Below are 16,922 nucleotides of genomic sequence, written 5' to 3' on the forward strand. Positions count from 1 at the left end.
GATGAAAATAAAAGGCCTGAATGAAACACTGGGTGTTTATTTATCTATATATTCTAAGAAAGAAAAAAACACGATTGTCATTTGTGAGAATTCAAACTCAAAAAGCTCAAAGTGCAGCACAAACCCACATCTGTTTGCAGCCGCTGTGGATGCTGATGCTGACGAAGGAAGACAGAACCGCTCAGAACCACAGAAGCATGGCTATTAAACTCAGCGATTAACAAAAAAAACCCGAAAGATTTGTAACATCGACTGGTGTCACTTGCACAAAAACTACGCGTTTGGTTGAAATATTGTTCATTGTTGACAAAAGGTTGTTTTGAAATGCTGTCAACATTATGATGCATTTTAATTTAAGAAAAAAAGATGGAAAGCCACAAACCCAGATGTGTTAGTGCTCGCCAAGTTGCATAAAAGACTGTGTGTTCCTGTAAAACAACACAGCCTTCATGTGCTCGGGTGTGTGTGTGAGAGAGAGAGAGACGGGGGGAGTGTGTGTTTAGTGCCCAAAACAACTCAGCATTCATTTCTGGAGCTATTTACAAAGATTTTCTTCACTTTCTCTCTCGCTCTGTCCTCTCTTCTCTCTCTTTCTCTCTGAGCCAGTGAGGAAGATGAAGAAGAGTATTATCTCCAATTACCGTCGCCACAGACATTGTAGTAACATCAGGTATTAATTAACCAATGCCTATAAAAAGAATGAGATTTCAATTTGGTCATTATTTTTCATCTCCATCATTTGAAACGCAGAACGGAATTGTGGAGTTCCTGTTCTCTCCTGACATCTAGTGGTTATATGGGCGCATTGCAACAACGTCGGTTAAAAGAAATGTTTTATTTTTCTTGTAGAGCATTTACTTCACTCGGAGCCACAAATTATTCCGCAAACAGTTTTATTTAAATATGACATAACATATAACATAATATGAACATAACAATTTACAGCAAGGAGAGCCATAGATCTGTCTCCCATATTGTTCATGAGACCTCTGGCTTACCTGACTTAGTATGTTTACATTTTGTGCTTTTATCTAAGTTGTTTCTTTAAAAAACTTAACACGAATGAGCCACTTGATGTACATTTTTGCGAAATGTGATTTTTCAATCGATAATCTGGCTGCAGAAACAATGTGGGAGACACAGTAATTCACAAAATTTAAAAATCAGAATCAGTACGTGGATGTTTTATTGGATGTTTTATCCTCTATCTGGTCAGTTTTGCACAACGCTCTATAATAATGTTATATGTAATATAATATTATTTGTAATAACGTTATATGTAATATTCAACGGCATATGAAATAGCACAAACTGAAATGTAAATGTAATTGTAATTAAATCTCTTTTATCACCCACATTTGTTGGATTTCCTTTAATGACTTACAAAACGCCCTGTTGGGGTCCAGGGTTCTGGGTTGTGTATCTGGTTTTCCATGCAGGGGGCGTGGAGGAGCCGATATTTGCAACAGCTGGCGCTGCAGGCAGGCGCCTGTCGGCAATCTCCATCAGGCCACCTATTTAAGGACAGACTGCCTGTCTGCCGGTGTCAGAGGGTTTTGGTGGTTTCCCCGACTCGTTCGAGGGCTCCACGCCGCCTTGCAGGACTAGAGAACGCGCAGGACTTGACTCCTGTGTTGGCTCCGCTCTGGAGCTCTCTGTGCGCCCCGGAAAATTGGACGAGCGCTTCCCTGCTGTCCAGGAGGACTGTCAGTTTGGTTTGCTAAGTAAAGACTAGTTCTTGGACTTGTTAAACGTGATAACTTTATGTGCGTCCTTGCTCATTGTGTCCTGCAGAGGGTAATGTTGTTCACGTGCGTCATGGACGTGACGTCACCAACACTACCTATGTACCTGTTCCGGTATTGTTGTGAAACAGAGCGGCAGCTCACTGCATCTCCCTGTCTGATTAATTAAATATGCCTAGAGGAGGCAAAAGATAATTCAATCAATCAATCAATCTTTATTTATATAGCGTCTTATACAATCAAAATTGTTTCAAGGCGCGTTCCAGAATCCCAGGGCCTGACCCCAGACAAGCAACAGTGGCAAGGAAAAACTCCCCTTTAACAGGAAGAAACCTTGAGCAGGACCAGGCTCATGTAGGGGGACCCTCCTGCTGATGGCCGGCTGGGTAGATAGAGAGGAGAAGGGGGAGGACAGGTAGAGGATAGGATAGGTAGGAGAGGAGAGGAGAGGAGAGGAGAGGAGAGGAGAGGAGAGGAGAGGAGAGGAGAGGAGAGGAGAGGAGAGGAGAGGAGAGGGGAGGGGAGGGGTAGAGGAGAGGAGAAGTAGAGTGAAGGGGAGGGGAAGGAGGAGGAGGGGAAAGAGGAGAGGAAAGGAGAAGAGAGGGAGAGGGAGAGGAAAAGGAGAAGGAGGGGGAGAGGAGAGGAGAGGAGAGGAGAGGAGAGGAGAGGAGAGGAGAGGAGAGGAGAGGAGAGGAGAGGAGAGGAGAGGAGAGGAGAGGAGAGGCCCAGAGCAGAGAAAGTGTGAATCTCCACCGCAAGGCACTTTGTCCTACAGGACTTTTTATCTCTGCGTCTTGCCTGCTTTCGGGTCCTGTATAAACCCAACCTTAACACTCAAATTCTGAGTTCCTGGCTCTTTTTCTGCCTTTAGTTTATTTTAAACCCTTGCGTTGCACTATAAAAATCCTGATCTGACGTCACCGCTCGCCCTCACGCTCTCGCTCTGGCGTAAATGAAGTGGCCATTAGCCAATCAGCAGCGCCCATCCTCGGCGCGCGGACCAATCAGAGGGCTGTGCGTGCGGCAGGACCGAGACAGCCGCGCTTTCCTTCACGCTCGCTGGGTATCAGCAGAATCACCTGTCTGGCTCTTCTCACCGATCCAGACGGATGGGAAACCATCAAGAACCCCCGGCCGCCGGGCGTCAAGGCGGAGGCTGACCTCTCTGGTACCGTCATGGCTCGGATCGGGCCCGGTTCGCCTCACTCCCGCGGTAACATCAAACTGGACTCGTTCCTGAGGAGAAACACGGACCAGGCGGTGTACGAGAGGATCCGATCTTACGAACCGTGCGTGGTGGTCTCGGAGACCATCAACAAGGCGTACATGCACGTGGTGCTGAGCGACGAGCTCGTCTTCCTGACCGAGTACGCGCCGCGGACACTGACCGCGGCGCTGAGTTTCAGGCGCGTGCGTGACATCAAACTGGTGAGATAAATTACAGTTAAATGGATTCGATGTGCAATTCAGATGATTACATTTGCATTAATCTGATTCGTTTTCTTAATTCCGTTTAAATTTTTAATACGTTTTCTTATTCTTAAACAAGGTTAATCCGATTAAATTATAATGTCCGGGCTACACCTGTAATCTGGGAAAATTACATCACCGCGTGTGAAGACAATCAGGCTCCCGCTGTTTGTTTGATCCGCTTTATATGTTCGGATTACAGCTCAGATTGGCTAAATCGACTTAACACCTTTTGGGTTTTACCGCATCGTCGAACCGTTCCAGTGCACCTTTTTACAACATTTAAAATGCTCTCATGATTTGATCGAGCAGGTAAACCTTGCTTGGTAAAAAAAATACCTCAGCGCCATCTGTTAAAAACAAAAAAAAACCCTGAAGTCTGTCCAGTTTAGCCAGGGTCGTAATTAGATGGGATTAACTGCATGTTACACATTTGACCTCTGACCTATGTGACATAACAAGATAACAGAGGAAATAAGTCTGAGTGCCGTCGACTTTTTTCCCCTAGATAATCGGTGTTATTTGGGATGATTCTATGTAGAGAAATCGAAGGCAGTATCATTAATAGATTACAGTTGAATCCACACATTAAAGGCAGCAAAAACCTGTGATTGTGATCGTTCCATAAGAAGATTTGTGATGAATTTGCCCTGCAGGTGAACGACCTCCCCGATTTCCTCCGAGGCAAACACCGAGAGCTCTGTCAGCACATACGGATCACTTACGTCACCGAGGAGCCTGTCAGGAGGAGGGCTCTTTGGTTGAGCAAAGGCCAGAGGTCACCCCTTCCTCCTGCCGAACCCCCCTCTCGCCGAACCAGCCGCTGCCCACCGACCACACGCACCTTTGAAGGTAACCCCCGTTATGTCAGGTGACCGAAATCTCAGGTGTAATCAAACCCAGAGTGGGCGAGTGCCTCAGCTTACCTGTTTCCTCTGGCTGCAATTTAACCACCCTGTCTTTTTTTCCCCCAACAGGAGATCGTACACAGAGGTGAGTATTACATACACACACTCACACACACACACATGCGCGCGCGCACGCACTCACGCACGTATGCGTGTGCCGATCAAGTGTCTCATGCCTTATTTAAAAAAAGAGAAACCTCAGTTTACCTGCTTGTTGTTAATGTTTTGCATTTTCCCCCCACAAAATTCTATTAAACCCTAACATTTATATTTTATCTAATTATGTGGCAAATGCTCTCTGCTTCCAGCGTCTGGATGTATGCTTTGTTTTCTTTGCACGTAGCTGTGGATTAAACAGCTCTGGATTATGGGCCGGATGCTTATGGGTTGTGTTTTATACTGAATTCTCTTCCTGCTGTACATTTCCCGCGTATAAAGTGTGTGTGAGAGGAGAGGAAGCACACACAGATGATCTGTCACTGTTGCCGGGTAACATCAAACGCCGCTTGATGTGTGATGCAAATACTGGCTCAGGCTTATATCTGTCTCAAGTGCAGTTTACCCCCAGGGGTAAACAAACCCACCTGGATTAAGATGCATGTTTGGTTTGACCCAGCCATGAGAAAGGCGACAGTTACATTTTGGTCATTTATCAGATGCTTTTGTCCAACGCGACTCAGTGAGAGACACAATCAAACCACCCTGTGACCCAAAGACTGGCCCACGGTCCTAAAGTACCCAGCACAAGGGCAACAATCAACTCTCAGCGCACAGCTGTGGAGAGGGAGTGAAGAGGGATGTAAAGAGGAGAGGAGAGTGGGGGTGAGTAGAGGGGAGGAGAAAGACAAGTGCTGTTGGAAGAGCTTTGTCCTCAAGAGCTTTTTGAAGAAGGAGAGGGTGGCCCCTGCTCCGGCAGAGCTGGGAGGGCGATCCGCCAGATGATGCTCGTGTGGACGACGCTCACCGTGAGCTCCAACACGCTTCAAGTGAGAGGGAGCAGCTCCAGCTAGGACTGTAGGTCAGCATGTGATGTTTAGTTAATGTGGAGCTCAATCAGTGGGGGTGAGAAGCACCACGTTTCACTTTCTGCGTAAAGAACGAGGCAAAAGTGTCAGCTGGGAGTTTAGCAGCAGCAGCAGCAGCAGGAGGAGGGCTGAGCAGGGTTATAACAGGAAGGAGATGTTCAGAAGTGAGGAGATCAACGTGCAGCCATCTCCTACTTGTGTTTACAGTTCATTTTCACCCTGATCCAGTTCAGAAGACTTTTCTTCTTCTTCTTTGGTTCTTGTTTCTGTTCATTTTCTTTCACCCTTTCCATCTCTTTCCTCAGGCTCAGGCAGAGATCCTTCAGATCTTGTATCAATATCATCTCCCTTCTCTGGTGTTTTTCACACATTTTTCTACTTGTGGTCAGGGATTTACAATTTCTTGGTATTTCACTCGAGTGACTTTTAGGGAAAATTCTATTTTTGTTTCTTAAATAAACTTGTGAATGAGATAATATACAGGATATCCATATTTACTTTTACTGTCTGGTCTTCAGGAACTACAATGAAATAGAGATTCGGCTGTTGGCCTCTGCACACTCCAAGACTCTGAGCCTCATCAGGGTCCCGCAGCCTCCGTCCCTGCTTCCGCTACAACTGTCGTCACCCGCAGACTCGCACACCTCTCCTCTGTCACCCCCTAATCCAAGATCAAGCCTCCCCCAACGTGACCAGGTAGGGACTGGCAGACTGGCCGACTTAGGCCAGTTGAGCGTCTTTAAAGTTTTGCTTCAATGTTCCAGGTGCCAAGGAGGATCAGGTCGGTCCTGTCCCGCCTGCTGAAAAGAGACTATGTGTGTAGCGGAGAGGAGAGGGAGGCGGAGCTCCACCTTTACGCTGTTTCACGTGCATCTAGACTTTACCTCCACCTGCAAAGCTCATGGAACAGTTTTATTATTGTGAGTGAAGACAGGAAGAGACGGAGATTCATCTCCCTAATTTTCACTTTAAATATATGCAAGCCTTTAGTAACAGCTCACAGATGTATAATTTCATGATTGTCAGAAGTATTCACTATTTACTTTCAGTATTTTTCTTCTTTGGCAAAATATATAATGCCTACATTATCCACAATGCAGTAACATGTGGAAAGTTGAAATAGAAGCATATCTAAGGCCTCCATTGATAATAGGTACAAAACACAGTTTAATTGAAGACTCAAAATTATCCCTGCTTACTCCTGGAATAGACTTTATTTTGAAGTCTTCATAAAATTGTGTGTGTGTGTGTTTCCAGAGGTCGACTCTACTTTTGGACCCGCTCTACAGAGGAAGGTGCAGAGCTCTGTCTGACTCATCTCCTGGAAAACAACTTCCTGTTGTGAGGTTGGAAAACTGCTAACGATGCAAACAGGAAGGTAACAGACAAACTCTCTAATTCTGTCCTCCGTATGTGTGTGTGTGTGTGTGTGTAGCCGTGAGAGGACAGCTCACCTGTTGGCTCAGCTCAGCTGTGAGCTCCTGCAGGAGGGGGTCAGTGTGGAGCGGCTGTACCTGCTGCTGCAGGAGTTGAGAACAGCGGCTCACCGCAGCGCCGCTCTCTGTCGACTCTTCTGGAAGGTTAGCATTGATGTTTGCGTTGTCATAATTGATTCTCCATTACTTTTAATACTGCTTCTGTCCATTACCCTGACATCTTTCTACAGTGGCTCAGAGTGGACAAACTTATATAAGAACTTTAGTATTTGTGATTACAGCAATGTCATTATTTTTCAGTGCTGAGTTCTTTTTATTGACAACATATCTCAGGACAGGAAATTCCTGTAGATGTGTCCTCATGCAGTAATTCTGTGTGTAAAAATGTAGAAATTACCTGCCACGCATGACACAAAGTCAGAGATTTGTTCTGCCTGGATGCACTTGGGTGAAGATGTCCTCACGTGTTCTATATTTTCCAGTCCAGGGATATTTTTGTCTTCCTGGTTCAAACTCTGGAGGAATCTCTGCATGGCTGTCAGAGCAAACACGGAGAGTACACAGCAGATCAGCTCCTGTAAGCTTCAGACTCGTGTGTGTGTGTGTGTGTGTGTCTGTAAGCTGCTTGTTATTTTACACAACGAGCTTTCTGGTCATTTAAGGACTAACTCGTTTTTATCCCTACGCTAAGAGGTTAAATTCTACACAAATGACATCAAGAGCGCTGGTCCAGAGCAAGACATCAGCAGTGTTTGACATGTTTCTAAAACAGAAGTAAAACATGTCAAAGAGGCATCCTACAGCTAAAAAAATTCCTCCACACTCACCAGTTTATTATAACTGTCCTGGCAGACTGTGTGAATAATGGAACGTTAAAGTCGTTTGAAAATCAATGACATAAAAAACAAGAAAACTATATTTTAATTTTGTACAAACCTTTTGTCGACATCACAAAATACATTGTTACATGTAACTTGTATTTTTGCATTAATATTTTAAACGTGAGTTAAAAAAAACAATTAGAATTGAATTCAAATATGATGTACAATCATTCATTTACTTGAAAGAACAAGGGATTATTAGCTTTGAAGCGATCTCTACTGACTTGTTGAAACTGTATTTACTCTGACGCCATCTGGGCGCCAGCCTGAGCACTCTGACCGTGCAGACACTCGCCATCATGTTCAGAGGGACGGAGGGTGAACCGGCCAGACATGACCTGCTTTCTGCTGAAAAGTAACCACCTCCCCTGTCCTCTAGTTTAAATTTTGAATACTTTAACGGCTTTTTAAAGGTCTCTCTCCCCCGTGCAGGGGTGCTCTGGCCTCCAGGTTGCTGCTCGTTCTGATATGTGATCCAGAGATCCAAAACCAAGAACGTGACTGTGAGGTGAGCTACCTACTGTTCATTTCTGTTGTGTTTTTAACCCCGTTTTTAATCTTTTTCTTGCTTCAGGCATTGCTGCAGGAGTATCTGGATGCTTCCTGCTCGCTGCTGTTTGAGCTGCTGCTTTTAGGCCAAGAGGTCAGTTTCTGTTGAACCTCACATGTTGATTTATTCTACGCTCCTGCAGAATTCAGGTTTGTTTTTGCATTTCAGGCCAGCACATATTCCTTTGCTGACAACTTCCTGTCAGTAGGCTGGATCCTTCGAGTTGTGCAGCCTCATCCTCACCTGGTAACTGGAGGTTTCATAGTCAACTAATTATCAGTGTGTTTAAAATTAAGTCCTGATTTCCCCCCTCTCTGTAGTTGTCCTTCCTTGGTTACCAGGTAAAGCAGATGGTGCTGGTTCTGTCAGACCTGGAGGATTCCTCTCCGAGTCCTGCTGAGTCTGTTCTGCTGTACCAGCGCTGTCGCCTCCTGCTGGCTTGTCTGCAGTCCAACAACCAGCTCTCCCAGCACCTCCGGTCAAAGTTCAGAGAGGAGTTCAGGTCTGTGTCGCTGCTCTTGTCTCATCAATCTTCAACAAGTCAGTTTTGCTTTGATGCACAGCCATGATTGTATGTGAAAAAGAGACTCTCCCCCCCAGGTACTTTTTGAAGCCATCATGTGCAGAGGAGAAGCTGCCGCCTCACTACCCGATCAGCCAGCCGACAGTGCGGCTGATTGAGGAGCTGATCAGTCTGAACAGATGATGGAAAGATTGTAGAGAGGACTGACAGTGTGTGCCTTAGCTGAAGTAAAGAGTGGTTCTGTTTGTTGATCTGTGCTGTTAACTGCCTATGTCCATAAACATTTTCTGTTAATAAATGTACGATAAATCTCCCTGGCATTTCAATTCCTATTGTTGAAAAAAAAAGAGATAATGCTGAGGAAATTTGATTAAGATCAGGCAGATATTTTGTTTTCATCTGAAAAGGTGAATCCTACAGTCCTTTGCTCTGGGTGATGGCCTGATAGTAGGGTGCAAACATGGTCCTCCACATCTGTTTGAGCAGCTGGAATAGTTTGAAAATCCACATGAATGAGGATGGAAGAGCTGTGGGGACAGAAGGAGACGGATAAAGATGTTGCTGCAATTCAGTGTGATGGAATCAACAAATGTCCAACCTGGATCCAGGCGCAGAAACAGCAAGTAGAGGAGCATCGCCGCGAAGAAGATGCTCTGGAATCTGAATGAGCCAGAATGAGTCAACAGCAATTTCCTGTAGAGGAACTTGAGCATGGCTTCAAGTTTACAGAGGACACTTCCTGCAGAAGACAGCAGAGTCAGAGATGCAGTCTGCCTTTGTAGTTGTGATAAACGATCCGTGTTACCTCGTGCTGAGATGACATCTGCAGTGGAGTTTTGACTGGAATTTAGAGGCAGTTCTTGATTTTGCTGCTCTTTTTCCTCCAAAAACTCAAGTGCTGTTTGCCTTTGGTGTTCTGTAAACACGCTGGTTCCAATCTCCCCTAGGATCAGCTCCTCAGCTTCTTCTCTGTACTTCAGAGGAACGAGGACGTGCAGCAGGTACAGCTCGGCCACCGTCCTGAATCCTGACACGCTGCGGTTGGATGGACAGTGTAACCAAACTCTGGCTGTCTCCTGCATCACTGCTGGCTCTCCTACTTTAGAGTACAAGAGTATGCTGCCAAGATAAGAGGGAAACCTTTCAGCCTCCTAATATTATAAAGTAGTAATAATGCTCACAACACATAATCAGTTTTATGACATTTAACATGGAGGGGGAATTATGTAAACCACACTAATAATAATGTGGGCATTTATTTGCTTGTAATGAAATATCTTAAATTCTGCTCACCACAACTGCACTATTTGGGCTGGGATTTTCTCCTGGTCCTCATACTGCTGAAGGACCCATGGAAGGGCAGCACGCCACTGATTAAGCTCAGCTAATGCTTGAATCCCTACGGTGCAGAAACCTGCCTTATACTCCAAACATCTGCAAAGTCAAAAACACAGAAACAGTCACGTCACACGATCGAGCTGCAGGGAAGATCGAAATGATGAAATATATCATTCACCTGTTGTCCTCCAGCTCCATGCTGGCGAGACCCTCCAGTCCTTTGTTGCATGTGCCAAATGCTGCCTGGAAATCTGTGTGGACCATCATTTGCTCTGCAGCAGTCTCCAACAGGCTGAATGTCTTCATTAAGGATGAAGTTGGTGGCGGGCTGCACACATTGCCCCAACTGTGTGCATTACCCGCAGTGTCCGAACACTTGCTCATAGTTGTCGAATCTTAAACCAATACACGATTAAATGGTTTACGTTCTGAGAATTTGCACTACTTCTTATAACTTATTGTATACCTGGTCGGTAATAAATGGGGTTCAGACGTTTATTGCGCACTATCTGTAACTCCAACTCGTTTACTGTCTGTAATCCATAATCTCTTTCCGGGTTCAATAGTTTTATCCAACCAGGCTCTACTATACTAAAATAGCCAATCACGTTGCTTTTTCTTGGAATTACGTAATCACTTCCCCCCCTTCGTTTACACGTGCACAACTGTGGTGCGCATTTTTGTCCACGGGAGAAAAAAATAAGCGGTGAAGCTACTTTTATGTAAGTGACGGGTTGTATTTTAGCTGTGGAATAACGCGACGAAGCTATGTTGAGCGAAGATGTGTGCCAAACGATTGAACAGTATCCGTAATAAAGTAGCAAAGTAATTAGCATTATAGCTAGCTACAGTATTAGCCGTAGCTTACACATGCAGTATCTGCTCACGTAACACAAATTACCACGATAAGGTGGCAATACAAGACGTTAGGTAAACTGTTCTCTTCGTTCTTTTGTTGTGACCGAGTTTAACTTCTTTAAAATTGCGACGACCAGGTAACTTCGTTAAAGGTCCGATCGAAATATGTGAGTCGACGTCACATTGAAGTTGGCGTCCAGCAATCTAATCTGTACTTTATGAACATTTACCTTCCATCCCCTGAAAGTAAACACTGTGTTGCTATATCACTACTGAGTATTTAAATAATCCTGCCAAGATGAAACGGTCTGTGCACTGTTGTTTAAAACTACAAAATTTACTGGATCCAATTTCTAAAATGTAAAAAGTCTAGTCATGAACACATCACGAGCATCCGTTCTAATGTAAATAACCATATGCATTCTGATTTAAGCCATTTAATTAGCCCGGGGCACTTGCTTGCTTGCTCTCAGAATGGCAAAAAGCCTTCGAAGCAAATGGAGGAGAAAGATGCGGGCAGAGAAGAGGAAGAAGAACGCTCCCAAAGAGCTGGCCCGTCTGAAACAAGCCCTGAGTCTGGACAAGAAAGTGGACGATGTGATGGCCGAGGTGCAGGAGATTGCAACGGTGGTGCCAGCGGAGAAAATCAAGAAGCAGACCGATGTGGAGATGGCGGAGGGTGACGGTGAGGTCCTCGGCAGATAAATGGCTTTTTAAAGTCCCTCACGGTTAAAATGGCCCGCTTTTCTCAATCCTTGTTCCGTGTGTTACAGAAGGGAAGATGGACATGGACAGCAAGCGCAACAAGAAAACCATGTTGGATGAGAACGGTCAGTACCCTGTTTGGATGAATCAGCGACAGGCCAAAAAGCTGAAAGGCAAACGGACAACAAAGAAAGTTGGTCAGGGTAAGAAGAAGAAGGGCATCGCCTGGTGAGCCTGACGAAGCTGCTTTGGCTTCACCTGAAGGACTAGTGATGCAGAAACGCCTGATCGCAATGGAGATTCTGCTACCAGTTCTGGATTACAGGATTCCTAGGTGATAAAATAATTCACCACAAGAAAAAACATTTGTTCTGATTGAACCTCCGCTTTGGATCAGTGTGAGCAAGACTTTAACACGTTGGCAGATAGCTTTTCTTGGTGGTTTTTAGCCGTAAAAATCCTCAAAATGGACTCAGATCTGCCACATAAGGTTTTAACTCAAACGTTTGTTTAAGTCAGTTCAACGCCAATACGTTAACATCTCTGAATTTCCTTCCCATGTCGTAGCACAGAGACGTGTGCAAAACCATTTACCAACTGTTGTAAGTAAATGTTAAAGTTTAAAGCTGCCCATTTTTGCCTCGGATAATGATTCTGAATTATTATGAAGGGCTGAATGGGATCCCAGTGACTTTACTTTACATTTATGTACTGCTGTGAGAAAATTAAAGTTGGTTTTGAGCGTAATAAAAATGTATTTACTGCTTTCAGTTAATTTACTGACAAATATGAGGTGACAGCTTCCACTTGGGTCCAAATTTGTTCTAATTTAGCGTTTAAATTGCGTTGAATAAATTAATTGTTGCTTTGGTGTGTGAAAGAAAAAATATTTTCACACACCAATTAGTGACAGTAAACTTGACCTCTGTGATCCTTTACACACCAGTAGTGACTAAACACAAGGGAGCAATGGGGATTGGGTGCCTTGCTCAGGGGCGCCCCAGCTCATGACCTGTGCCAAGATTGGAACCTCTAAAGTTCCTGTCCACTTATTCCTGCAGATAGAAACGGAGTTCATCTCTCAATATATGACTTTAAAGAGTCGAACGGAATTTCATTGACCAGTAATCAACAATTTGAACTGATATGACGTAAACGGTATTCATGGCGTGTCCCACCGGCGGCCGCTAGAGGGAGACAAAGGCAGGATCTGATTGCATTAAATGTCCTGGTGATGTAAAAAAAATCAATTTTAGGAATACCGAACAAGTCCAATCAGTTTAATAATAGTAATATAATTGTGTTTATGACCTCTAAGACAGATTTGGAGGTGTACACACTGCCTGCTACAGCAGTTTGACGTAGACTGCTGGGAAGAGCCCGACGTGCCCGCGACACTGTCCTTTCCACCAGCCCTCATCAATCATCTCGATGTGGGTGATGATATCATCAGGGTTGAAGGAGATCTCGTCGTCAGCCTCTGCCGGGCACAGAGGATGGAAAGGTTTGACCCAGAGAAACATGGGGGGAGTACCAGAGAATGAAACAGCCTTTCACCTCCCACGTAGTCGTAAATCGCCACGGCCGTCTGGCCACGCCACAGGTCCTCGTATTCAGCGTCATCTGTGAGAGAAACGTTAAACTGATTATTTCGCTTGTCAAAGCCTGGAGATCTAACTGATGGCTAACTCTTTGGACCTGCTGGCACAGGAGGAGCCACTTCGCTGAGTTCTTCATACACTCCCTTGTGCTCCTCCTCCTCCGCCTCCTCCTCCTCCTCCTCCTCCTCGTCCACCTCAGTTGACCTGTGAGGCAGCAGGGGAGCGTCCGTTTCCAGGAAGTCGCTCGATCGTGGAGGCAGAGCCGGTGGCTCCTCGTATAGCGCCTCCTCCTGGAAACATCATCCAGATCTTTCAAAAATACTGAGATCTGAAGGATCTGACAGATATTAACATCAATAAAAGCACCAGAAAAACAACTGTGGATTCATCTGGAAATAGGTTATGGAACGTCTGATGTCGGTAAATCCGAGCTTCACCTCTGACTCTGGCCTTTCTTCTATTGTTGGTGTGTTCGCTCTCACGTCTGGTGGTGGATTATCAACCTCTGGTGGCGGATTATCAACCTCTGGTGGCGGATTATCAACCTCTGGTGGCGGATTATCAACCTCTGGGACCACATCTGGAACATCTGGGTTTTTGTCCTCTTGGCTGATCTGCTCCTGGGGGAAAATAAAGAGGCCCTTTATGCAGATGCAGCCACCAGGGGCTGGTTCTGAGGCTGGTTCTGACGCCATCGTGTGTTGTGAGCATGGACCTCCTGTCTGTGCCTGGCCACCTCTCGCTCTCTGCTCTCTCTGGCTCGCCTTCTGGCTTTCTCCTCCTCGGCCTTCCTCCTGTTCTCTTCGTCCGAGGCCTTGGCCATGCTCTCAAAACGTGCTTTCAGCTTTCCAGCGTCTGTGCTCGCTGCAAATGACGGATAAACTGTGAGTGCGGCATGATGGCGACCTCTGACCTTGCTGTGCGAGGAACATACAGGCCTCAAAGGGTTCTGTCTTCTCATAGGCAGAGGTCGGGGAGTCCATGTCTGAGAAACCAGCCGCGCTCTAGATGGGATTCACAGGATTATTAATCCAGATTGCTACTTTTGTGCGTGTCATGGTGGAAAACAGACGGCAGCGTTGCATGAATTATTTTTTTAATCCAAACGCCCCCTAGCGGACAATTGTGCAATTATTGCTATTTAACATGTTGCTGACATTAAATCTGTTACACACAGTTTAGAAATGCTTTTGAATGCAGACAAATGCAATGGATCACGTGGTCAAATAGATGTCCAACTGACCTTATCCATGCGGTCGGTCTGTACGCCATAACGGCCTCCAAAGCCTGATGAGTAATCTGAACACACGCATCCTGTCAGCGTTGGAGTATAGGAGGGACGAACACACGCTGAGCGCTGCCTCACCTTTCTGAGACTGATGTTTCTCTGTCTTGCTCTTATAATCGTAGCCCAAGGCAGCTTTGTCCACTTTCTCCCTCTCCACACCGAACTTCCCTCCAAAACCCTTTGAGTAATCTGAGCGGGAGACCAGAACGAGTCCAGAAGGAAACATTCAAAGGTGACAGCAGCGACAGCGCCGACTCACCTTTCTGAGACTGGTGCTTCTCCGTCTGGCCTTTGTAGTCGTATCCCAGAGCAGCCTTGTCCACCTTCTCCTTTTCCACCCCGTATTTGCCACCAAACCCTTTCGCGTAGTCTGCGGCGTCACGTGAACATCAATCAGTCGCTGCCAAACGTGACCGTCGCTAAACTAATCCCACCTTTCTGAGACTGGTGCTTCTCTGTCTGGCCTTTGTAGTCGTAACCCAAAGCCGACTTGTCGACCTTTTCCTTCTCCACTCCGTACTTCCCGCCGAATCCCTTTGAATAATCTAAAGATCGACATCTTTTAATTCAACAGAAACGTAATTTTAAAAAAATAAAAGAAATCAGTTGAACGGCACGATAACCTTTCTGAGACGTGTGTTGCTCCACTTCCCCTTTGTACTGAAAGCCCATGGCGGACTGGAAGCACAGAGAAACTTCAGATTTCCTATTTTGCTAAAATAGCAACATGTGATTGTTTGCTCCCGTCTTGGAATTGTGTTCCCACCTTGTCTACGCGGTCTTCCTGTACACCAAATTTCCCTCCAAATCCCTTTGAGGCATCTTTCTGGGACGAGTGCTTCTCAACTTGTGCGACGTAGTTGGTCCCCACAGCTACCTAGATGGGAAAACCCCCCGAAACGCTCAGGAAATATGAGGACAATCCCATCGCCCACCTTTTGTGAAGACGTGATGATAAACCTTGTCCATTCGATCCTTCTCCACTCCGAACTTCCCGCCGTATCCGTACGAGGCTTTGGGAGTCTGGTCCTTCTGCTTCACCTGCTCGTGCTCCACAGCCACCTTCTTCCTGAGCTCTGCCACACTGTTGGTGCAAAACAACACACAGGTGCTCACAGTAAACAGGTTTACAGGTCACTCAACCTTGGTTGCCATGACGATAATAAACCTGGACGCAGGAAATCTGCATTTACACTCATGTTTTGGAGTCGTAAAAGGCGTAATATCAGTGCGGCAGAGCTTTAAATCGGTCTGTCGGCGTCAGCGTCTTGTGTTACCCATATTAGGGAAGATTTGACAGCTTGTTTCACTTCCTGTTCCTGTTGCTGCACACCTCATCGCAGCAGCAGCTCACAGACGGGCGCTCCTGCGTCTCCTACCTGATGTGCTCCTTGCGTCCAGACCCCTCGATGGTCTTCGCTCCCCACCTCTGCTCCTGCTCCGACACGTCATTCTGAAACAGGCGTAAAAGGGTCGGCTGTGACTACCACCAGCATCCTGAGACGGAATCCAGGAAGTACCTCAAAGTCGGGGTCCGTCTCCCAGTCGTCCCCCTCTGCAGACACCTTCATGTCCACACTGTGTCCCACGGCCGACCTCCACATCTGGCAAAGTAAAACAAAATGAACCAAGCAGAAAACACTGTAAAACTTGGATGTCTTAAACTGCACATACAGCTTTTCAGGACATTAAAATTCTTTTTTTAAATAAACTCATGCACATCTGATTGACCAAAAACAAAGCAATTTTCAGCATGAAGGTAAATTTCCTCATGAGGAAACTCCATATTATTAGGGGAAAGCATTTTAAGAAGCTTAAAATGATTCAAGAGCTATTTCTTAATTTAAATAGGATTCATTTACGTGTACATTATCTACAGGAAACGGCGGCCACACTTTAGTATGATTAAAATCGTGACACATTTAAGAGCAATTAGGGCTGTTTTTACGCTGTAATCTGCTGAACTGAAGGTTTTTGGCAAATTGTCTCTTTTTGCGAAGATAAAAACTAAAGGTTAACGCACATTTTCTGCGTTAGTGCTCCTTTACTTCCTTAATATATAATCAAATGTAAAATACGTTTAAATTACCACGTTAAAAACCACGTTTTGTGGTCACTTACTTGGAAGAAAAATAATTGGCACTTACCTTTTGGCTGTCAGGGTCGTTAGTTTGTGTTTCTTGTGAGAAATTAGATCGAAAAATAAAGCTGCTGGAGGAAGTTTGTCTTGCAGCACGGGATCGCGCAGCTACCGCACATGAACGCGCGATGATGTCAGCGAATACCGTAAATACTTTCAAATATCATGGGTGAAAAATGCCAAATATTGCATACTAGGAAACTATGTTTCGTGTTGATAATGGCAAGAAAGTCACATTATTGTTATAATAGTAATAGTCGGGATGTTGTATCTGAGTTGCACCGCTAGGTGGCAGCGTGGCGCCACTTTCAAATGGCGCTCACATCATATCTAATGGCGAGCAAGAAAAAAATTAACTAGGGAATCTGGTTATTTTCTTAGTTTCTTTGTGTAATATTAAAATAACTGGTTCGTGTCTATTAGGGAAAAAAACAACAAAATTACTATTTTTTTT

General features: G+C 45.3%; 4 protein-coding genes across 8 annotated transcripts; 2 read left to right on the plus strand and 2 right to left on the minus strand.

The window, feature by feature from the left end:
* The first annotated feature begins 2,696 nt into the window (after window positions 1-2,696).
* On the plus strand, window positions 2,697-8,888 carry c18h12orf56 (chromosome 18 C12orf56 homolog). Of its 2 annotated transcripts, XM_029825432.1 has the most exons (14): window positions 2,736-3,173; window positions 3,872-4,067; window positions 4,193-4,208; window positions 5,667-5,844; window positions 5,913-6,068; window positions 6,406-6,494; window positions 6,584-6,728; window positions 7,067-7,161; window positions 7,731-7,820; window positions 7,898-7,973; window positions 8,040-8,108; window positions 8,184-8,261; window positions 8,336-8,517; window positions 8,616-8,888. In XM_029825432.1, exons 1-14 carry the CDS (start codon window positions 2,922-2,924, stop codon window positions 8,719-8,721), a joined length of 1,728 nt encoding a protein of 575 aa, XP_029681292.1. In that variant the 5' UTR covers window positions 2,736-2,921; the 3' UTR covers window positions 8,722-8,888. The 2 variants fall into 2 exon arrangements, with proteins under 2 accessions (XP_011611599.2, XP_029681292.1); XM_011613297.2 differs by having other exon boundaries at window positions 2,697-3,173; window positions 7,898-8,108.
* A 15-nt stretch (window positions 8,889-8,903) lies between these two features.
* pex26 (peroxisomal biogenesis factor 26) lies at window positions 8,904-10,527 on the minus strand. 2 transcript variants are annotated; one of them, XM_003972763.3, is made up of 5 exons: window positions 10,055-10,527; window positions 9,832-9,972; window positions 9,344-9,657; window positions 9,137-9,277; window positions 8,904-9,065 (listed from the first exon to the last, which is right to left on the minus strand). In XM_003972763.3, the coding sequence occupies exons 1-5, from the start codon at window positions 10,258-10,260 to the stop codon at window positions 8,953-8,955; spliced, it is 915 nt and encodes a 304-aa protein (XP_003972812.2). In that variant the 5' UTR covers window positions 10,261-10,527; the 3' UTR covers window positions 8,904-8,952. The 2 variants fall into 2 exon arrangements, with proteins under 2 accessions (XP_003972812.2, XP_029681293.1); XM_029825433.1 differs by having other exon boundaries at window positions 9,137-9,657.
* On the plus strand, window positions 10,488-12,205 carry llph (LLP homolog, long-term synaptic facilitation factor). Of its 2 annotated transcripts, none has more exons than XM_011613271.2 (3): window positions 10,488-10,598; window positions 11,168-11,419; window positions 11,508-12,205. In XM_011613271.2, the coding sequence occupies exons 2-3, from the start codon at window positions 11,209-11,211 to the stop codon at window positions 11,669-11,671; spliced, it is 375 nt and encodes a 124-aa protein (XP_011611573.1). In that variant the 5' UTR covers window positions 10,488-10,598; window positions 11,168-11,208; the 3' UTR covers window positions 11,672-12,205. The 2 variants fall into 2 exon arrangements, with proteins under 2 accessions (XP_011611573.1, XP_003972757.1); XM_003972708.3 differs by having other exon boundaries at window positions 11,208-11,419.
* A 493-nt stretch (window positions 12,206-12,698) lies between these two features.
* hcls1 (hematopoietic cell-specific Lyn substrate 1) lies at window positions 12,699-16,627 on the minus strand. Of its 2 annotated transcripts, XM_011613269.2 has the most exons (16): window positions 16,476-16,627; window positions 15,849-15,932; window positions 15,708-15,781; window positions 15,289-15,412; window positions 15,095-15,205; window positions 14,952-15,006; window positions 14,763-14,873; window positions 14,588-14,698; window positions 14,407-14,517; window positions 14,284-14,339; window positions 13,975-14,044; window positions 13,756-13,904; window positions 13,478-13,660; window positions 13,138-13,330; window positions 12,997-13,062; window positions 12,699-12,919 (listed from the first exon to the last, which is right to left on the minus strand). In XM_011613269.2, exons 2-16 carry the CDS (start codon window positions 15,930-15,932, stop codon window positions 12,786-12,788), a joined length of 1,632 nt encoding a protein of 543 aa, XP_011611571.2. In that variant the 5' UTR covers window positions 16,476-16,627; the 3' UTR covers window positions 12,699-12,785. The 2 variants fall into 2 exon arrangements, with proteins under 2 accessions (XP_011611571.2, XP_011611572.2); XM_011613270.2 differs by lacking the exon at window positions 14,588-14,698.
* Between the last annotated feature and the right edge of the window lie 295 nt (window positions 16,628-16,922).

This window comes from Takifugu rubripes, chromosome 18 (assembly GCF_901000725.2).
Source record: "Takifugu rubripes chromosome 18, fTakRub1.2, whole genome shotgun sequence".
NCBI classification, from domain to species: domain Eukaryota; kingdom Metazoa; phylum Chordata; class Actinopteri; order Tetraodontiformes; family Tetraodontidae; genus Takifugu; species Takifugu rubripes.